Source organism: Pundamilia nyererei, unplaced genomic scaffold, assembly GCF_000239375.1.
Source record: "Pundamilia nyererei isolate P.nyererei 1_Seehausen unplaced genomic scaffold, PunNye1.0 scaffold00005, whole genome shotgun sequence".
Classification (NCBI taxonomy): domain Eukaryota; kingdom Metazoa; phylum Chordata; class Actinopteri; order Cichliformes; family Cichlidae; genus Pundamilia; species Pundamilia nyererei.
This window is the reverse complement of record NW_005187406.1, coordinates 4,724,794-4,732,489: the sequence shown is the minus strand read 5'-3', so window position 1 is coordinate 4,732,489 and position 7,696 is coordinate 4,724,794. Positions and strand designations below refer to the sequence as shown.

General features: G+C 41.5%; 1 protein-coding gene across 1 annotated transcript; it reads right to left on the bottom strand.

The window, feature by feature from the left end:
• Nucleotides 1–2,996: 2,996 nt before the first annotated feature.
• LOC102199693 (somatostatin receptor type 2) lies at nt 2,997–7,488 on the bottom strand. Its single transcript, XM_005721850.1, has one exon. The coding sequence runs from the start codon at nt 7,045–7,047 to the stop codon at nt 6,034–6,036; it is 1,014 nt and encodes a 337-aa protein (XP_005721907.1). The 5' UTR covers nt 7,048–7,488; the 3' UTR covers nt 2,997–6,033.
• Nucleotides 7,489–7,696: the final 208 nt, after the last annotated feature.

Genomic DNA, 7,696 nt, shown 5'->3' with positions numbered 1-7,696 from the left:
TCAGGGGTCCCATCAATATTCTTTATTGAGAAACTGCTCTGGCAGTTTGCATCTGGTCTTAATTACACTTACAGGGTGATGGCTGGATCAGGCAGAGTGAAGAGAGCCAGTGAAAATAACTGCGGTCTGCCACTGTCTTAATCAGGACCAACACGCACATGCCGAACATGCACAAACACACACCAAACACCGCAGACCTATTAATTAGCGTGACCTTTGGTTGTGGTGAACGATGCATTGTAAATCTTGTTTCCTTCAGCACATTCAGTTTGAATGATAGGCCGATTGAACATTTCATTACATTTTGTCTGACCAATAAAAGCGTCCGGTTCTTTGGTTTGGGTCCATTGTTTTTGTTCTTCTTGCTTTTCACCATGAATGGTAAATATGAAAGTTTCAGGTTTAGTCTTGCAGAAAAACAGGAGTCTGTCTTTGTCCATAATTTGAAGCTCCCTGATTAACACTTTAATTCTGGCTTGTTTTCTGTGTCAGCTGCCATTGTATAGGCTGCTGTGGGCCAGGCTGTTACTGGCTGTGAGCGATTGCTTGGTTTCATATTCAAGATTTAGCATGTTAATTAGTCATATTTTAGAGTTCCAACATAACGGATGGATGTGTTGGTTTCCCCATATACATCTTCTGTTATAGTCCAGATTCCCCTCTGTTCTTTAGCAGGCTGTTTACACTGAGTCTGCATTATTCATGGCCAACTGCTCCAACTGGCTGGAAGAATGCCACTGGGTTCACTGCCAGCCAATCAGACTACTACCTGGTAAATTTCCTTATGTCGTATCTTTACTTGGTGTAAGGGCAGCACCTGGAGATGTCAGCTTGTATATATGAACCAGACTCTGACTTGACTGGGAAGGCTACCTTCTGTTACACTCCTGAGACTGAAGCAGGATGTTTGAGAACCGGAGGGTCATGAGTGCAGTCAAATAGTCACGTTTGGGCAGGGATGCTCCAAAGTAAGTGAACTGACCCAGAAGGATCTCTATGGTAACCAGTATAAGAGTTGTTTGAATTCTGTAAATACCAAGGAAAGGTGCATCAAGTGCTTCCTTTATCATCTTTACCTTTACGATTGGATACAGAAAAACAATGCGGTCCATTAATTCATAGCAACACTCTATCCAACTATCATTTTAAACAATTAACATAACAGAAGCTGTTCCCATATAAAATATTGATAATTGCTAAAAAAGTGTTTTTAGACGGCGTCATGGTTCTGGGTCTAGGACCCAGGTTTCACATTTTGAGTCTTACAGTGAACACCAGTGAGTACTGGTTATTATTTTGTGTTCCAAGGTAAGGCAGTGATTTTGAAATTTAACATAATCTCAATAAACAAACAAACAAATTATTATTAACAACAACAACAACAACAACAATAATAATGTTAATAATAATTCTCAAAATCCATGTCACAAAGTGCTTCCTTTTTTTCACCATCTGCAGCAATTTAGTGATTTTCTCTGCAATTTGGAGCCATGACAGCTTTCACAATAACAGGTTGACCAGAGGGAGATATTTCTGGCACAGCTGAACTGTGTGCTATAAGTATATAAAAAACGAGAATAAAATAAAAAGATAGCATATCATGCTGTGTTGTTAGAGAGGAAACCATTTTCAGGTTGCTTTTTTGTCTTTCTTAACCAACGTTTGGCGAAGTCACAAAAAGATGAAGCTTTGCCTAAAAGTTGCTTTGCTACTGCAGCAAAACATATTGTATATTGTATATATATATATATATATATATATATACATGTATAAGGCTGGGATTATATTCCCATTACAGGTGCAAAGAGACTGTGGGCACAGTTATTCACATCATAGTACTTTGTTATCTGCTCGTGGGAAGCAGGTTAAATGGAAACCTCTGGAAAATTGTGGGTGAGCTTAAAAGTCTTCCTGGTCAGCACAAACTGGAGGATACACAGATACCCACATGGAGCCTTGCCTATACTGCAGGATGATGAAATGTACTCACTGACGTAGAAAACTTAATGCTGGCATAAGGAGGTTTTTGTAACATTTTTAGGAAACAATCACAAAATGACCCAGTGGAAAAGGAAGCAGACATTAAAAAGATCAGGAAAAAGAACGAGGGAAATAAAAACCCAAGAGCCACATGGAGAAGAGTGGAACAAAGATGGTGACATAGGCGGTGCAGAAACAGGAAATTCATTCAGAGACAGAAAGGAAAAGAAACAATGTTTGTGTGATTAGAAGCTTTTGTGAAATTATTTGAGTAATATCAAAGCTTACTGTGTTTTTACTTCGGTTTTGGCAAGTTAAAATATATTATTAGTTTCTTAGCGCTAAATTAGCCTGAGTGTTCATACAGTTTATGGAAGCAGCTTGTTAGCCAAACTTGCCAGCTTCAGTTGATGACTTAGCATTCCACCTTCTAGAGTAATGCAGAAAAGCTATAATGCTCTTTTATATGACCATTATTTTAATTATTATTATTTCATAAGTAGTGTTTTTTTAACTGCCTTATTGTCATCTTATGTATAAAAGTTTGTATTTTGATTTATTAAGAGACAGGATTGATTTCCTATCAAAAAAGTTCATCTTACATTAGATGAAGTGCCAGCATCTAGTGGTTACTCGAAAGAACTGTAACTCAGTCTACATGGTCAGCTGTGTGACTGTTTGTGTTACAGAAATGTGTAGTGCAAACTTTTCCCCTTCATGAACTCCACCACCCCAACCCACTCCTGCCTCGGTGTTCAGTGACTCATATAACCGATCCCTCAGTGACCTCCTCAGGACCAACCTGCAGCTACTTTCCCATCCAGCAACCCTAACGGATACAATCCACAAGAAACAGACGTCTCATTTATTTAGAACTTTATTTATATTTAACAATGTTGACAGGAGAAAAATATTCTTTATTTATTGACCTATTTATTGACTATTCTAGAAATCATGTTAGCACATTTGAATATTTTATTTAAACAACAAAACATCCATTTCAGAACAAAAAAAGCCATCAGCTGTTTATAATATTGCATTAAAACATTCTCTCTCTCTCTCTCTATATATATATATATACACATTTACGGTAGCCATGCCACCAAACTAATTAAGGACTGTTTTATGCCTTTAGGCCAACTCTGACACACCACTGCTGGTCAAGTCTTTCTTTGCCTTCAGCATTTCAAACATTTTGGCAGAGGTTCATTAGTTCTTAAAACTAAGCCGGCAGATACAAGTGGGTCTCAACAAGCAGGCCTGACATTTACAGGATGCCCTTCGAGGGACGGTTTCGGAGCAGACGGTCAAGTCAAGACGCTCAGTTTGCTTCACCTTAGAGGAGATGGATGAGGCAGAGATGGTGTTTTCGGAAGTGTTTGGAAAAAGATTAATGCTGCTTTTAAAATGAAACCTCGGCGGGGTTTGAAAAATGGTTACATTAACTGGTAAGATGATCGTTACAGAAAAATGTAACAAAACTTGGTGGTGATTATTTTCTTGGCACATAAATATAGTTAAGATACAGACACTGAAATAAGCTTAGAATCAAGAAAGTTTCAGGCTAATTTTTTTTATTCATATAGTTTATTCATTTATAAAACATCAGAAACAGAATGTGTGATTTTCGTGTGGTGTGACTGACATATTAATCTCATTCATACATACTGTATCATTGATCATTTTAAAATGTCTCTTTCCTTATATGTGCAAAAATGCTGCTTCTATGAATGAAGTGGTTGGCTCCTTCTGTGTATCTTCCACAATTTGTGTTTTCATGTTTTCTGGTTAAAGTTGAAGTAAAAGAGGGGGGGGGAAGCACTGTGAGCAAGAGGCGTTATTGTTGTTAACACGTGTTTTTGTTAACTCATAAAATGCATTTCACTAAATATTCTTGGGATTGCCCAGCGGGAGTGCTTATGGAAAGATGTAGGGAGACAGTTAGCAGCTGGACGGCTTGAAATCTCCTCAGCCTTTCGTGAGCTGATTTGAATCTTTCTGCGGTGTGTTGGTGGCCGCTCTAATCTAACCGCTCTGATGACACGGCCGAGCTGGATTCCTGCACTCGAGTGCCGGGGTAACACATGTAAGCAATGTCTCAGTGTGTCACAGCTGGTGGAGGTTAATGTTAAGAATAGCTGTCAAAAAAATGAACGTTTAAAGACGCATGAAGTTTAAAAGCGGTCAAAGTGAAAGAGAGGTAAAGGGAGGGGGTGTGTGGTTAATCAAAGAATTACTGAGTGAAAGAAGCAATCAGGAAATATCACTGGTGTTCAAAGAAAATCCCCTGTTTTCATGTGTATGCATTTGCAGGATTGATTGGGATTGATAGATTATGCTGGTTTAAAAAATCCTGTTTTAGGATTACATCATAATTCAGACTGAGATGAAGAAACTCTGGAGGTTCCAGGTTTCCACCCAGGAGCGGGGTAAAGCATACATTTCCAGAATGACAAAACACAGAACAAACATTGGAAGTTTTCATATACTACACAGGCGTAATGTTGACTTTATGTAGTGATTTATGCATCTTTCACCTAGTTAAGGGTGTCTTTTTGTATGTCACCATCAAACAGAATAACATAGGTGCTTGCACACAAAAATGCAAGTGCGTGCTCGTGGCCAGCCGAGTAGAAATACATTCATCCGATGCCTTCCTGCATGCACAGCCACTGGGACATAATCCAGCTGTGGGAGATGTGGAGATGCTATTTGCTGAGTGTGTACATGCGTGTATGAGTTGGTGCTGTCAAAAGCATGTGACCCGTGTTATTCTGTTTACACTCCACCTGTCTACACTTCATCCCTGTTGTGCTACATTTTATTAGCTCTGCTGAAAAGCGCTATAGCAGGATGTGCATTAGAGCATTTCGTCTGAATTTTCTGAGCTCTCGGCTGACAAATTATACAACAGGTCTGAGTCAGACAGACACGTGATATTTAAACCAAGAGAGTGGTATGGAAATCATCTACTCACATTTAGTGACAGTGTCTGGTGTTTTCTGTTTTATCTTTATGCTTTTTAAGAAGTGTTTAAGCCTTTATTTGATATAGTGATGAATAGAATTAACCCTTTAAAGTCGCAGCTCAATGCACAGTCAGAAAGGCATCAAATCCACACACCCAAGGCTACAAGCTTGAGCATAAAATGTACATTTCAAGTGGAGAAGTTTGAACAAAAAAATAAAAAAGGGAAATTTGCCAAGCTAGGCCATGTTTGTGAAAAGTGTAAACCCGGTGTATTTTTTGTAGCTGCAATTTACATAAATGCGTCAGATGTAGGCAGTCATAAAGCTCTTGTTTTCCAACAAAGTGATGCTATTATAAGGATACACTCTCTGCACGTGTCTGTGACTGCTCCAGTTCAAACTTGGCTGTCCAGAATGGGCAAAATGGGTTGTTACAGCACATCCAAAAACATCAGAGTGCCTGAAAAAATTTGTCACAGAAAACCAAACACGAGAAAACTACAGTGAAACTTGTCCAGTTGTCCTTGTGACGACTAACTTTTGAGTTTTGGGCCATCAGCTTAATGGAATGTTGGAAGAATTTTAACAGTTTGGATGACTTTAAAGCTGTTTCAGGGTTACAGTTGTTACAGTTAGAGATTAGTTCAGCCCAGGGTAGCTGCATTAATGCATTAATGTCAATGAATGCCCACTCAAAGAAAAACGATTAACATATCTGTGTATGTATGTATGCCTATCCCCCCTGCACACAGAGTGGAGCAGTCAGCAGTCCGTCTAGTGCAAACACTGGTAGCAGAGAACAACTTTTAGTCAAAATATGAGAATCGCTCATCCAAATGATCTGAAAGTCAGCACTTCACTTACTCGGGCTGTCAGCAGAAAGCCAGCCAAGTTTAACTTGGATTAGGCAAACAGTTGTGGAAATAAACAAAGAATATAGTGGCTGCACATACAGTGATTTCCTAAGTCATTGTAGGTACCTGCAATGCATTATTGGAGTAACTAAAAAGAAAGAAGTCCAAAAGTACCGTGCAGTGCATCATAATAGGAAGGGAATTAAAATGCAGCCAGTATTCGTTTGGCTTTATGGGGTACTGGTGCCATCACACACAACTGTGTCATTTAGGTTCTGCTGGTCAGTGATGCACTGCATGCTGGAAGAAGACTTGGTGATGGGGCAGAGTAGGGTGCGGAAGTGCCTCCTGAAGGTGTCAGAGAGGCAGGCGTAGAGGATGGGGTTCGCGCAGCTCCACGAGTAGGAAAGCAGGACCACAAACTCGAAAGCCCTGTAGAAGGTCACGGCGTAGCTGTTTTGGTATGGAGAACAGAAGTTGAAGGTGTAAAACGGCAGCCAGCACAAACCAAACACAACCACCACCGCGACCACCATTTTGGTGACCTGTTGCTCCAGCTGCTGGCTCTCCAGGGTCACCGCTGAGGTTCGGAGTTTCTGACCCCACAAGGCGAGCAGCATTGCCACGTAGAAACCTGTCATAACTGTAAATGGTAAAGCGAAACCCAAAATAAAGGTGTAAGAGAGGACGCCAAGCCACCGGGCGTCGGAGCCGAGATCCGGCGTACAAAAGCCGTGATCGGTCGAGAAGTGAAGCGCCATCGGGAGGATGGTGAGGAGGGAGAACAGCCAGAGGAGGGATGAAACAATCTTGGCACAGCGCGGGGTCCTCCAACGGGCAAAGCGAAGCGGCTCCACCAGCGCCATGTAGCGGTCGATGCTCATCACCGTCAGGCAGAAGACGCTGGTGAACTGATTGATGCCGTCCAGCACCATGACAGCTTTGCACGCCACATCTCCAAAAATCCAGCGGTTCATGAAATTCTGACTCGCTATAAAGGGAAGACCAACCATGAATAGTCCATCGGCCAGCGCAAGGTTGAAAATGTACACTGTGGTTGAAGAGGACAGCTTGTCAAACTTTAAAATGGCGACGATAACGAGCGCGTTTCCAGCTAGCCCCATGACCCAAACCACCAGGTAGAGAAAGGCCATCGTGATGCCGAAACCATCTAGATTTCCCTCCCAGTAAAATTCCCGATCCACTAAGGACTGATTGTAGTCATATAAAAATGAGGCATTCATTGTGACTCCAAAGGCTGATCAGAAAAGGAACACAAGGGCACAAAAGTGACACTTCGAACAGTCACTGCGGAGGGTGGATGAAAATCTCAGCTTCTGTTTAAATTCCTCTGCACGCAGTTCAAGAGTCACCTCTTGACTCTCTGCTGTGGAGGTTCTCAGAGGGCGATGAGTAAACAACTCAACCGAAAGAGAAAAAAAAAAATCAAACTTCCAGACTTGAGAAGTGCCAGGCTTCAGAAACTCATCAACTCCCTTCTTCCAGTTAGTCGTTACTTCCTTTTATCCTCTGGCACAAATAACTGCAAAAGTTTATTCCTTTGTGGTGGAGACGGCACGCGGCTCCCTCACATCACACACACACTAGCATGAAACAGTGGTGTGCAGCAGTGTGGAAACAAGCAGGACAGCAGCTCACACACTTGCCTGACCACTCTTTCTCCCTGGGAGCCCTTTTATATCTCTTCCACCCCTCACTGTGCTGGGAGTGTGCCACCTCCCCCCCTTCCTCCCCTGGTTCATCACTCTCCAAAGATTGTGATAAACTCCAGCTTGGCTCTGCCTCCCCCGGTTCCTCTGCTGTAATGCTGTTTCCAAGGTAAACCCATGCTCCCATCTGCTACAATACTTTTGTTTTAATAACTTTTTTTTC

Coding starts and splice junctions, on each gene's coding strand:
- LOC102199693 (XM_005721850.1), bottom strand. CDS start 7,047: ATGAATGCCTCATTTTTATATGACTACAATCAGTCCTTAGTGGATCGG.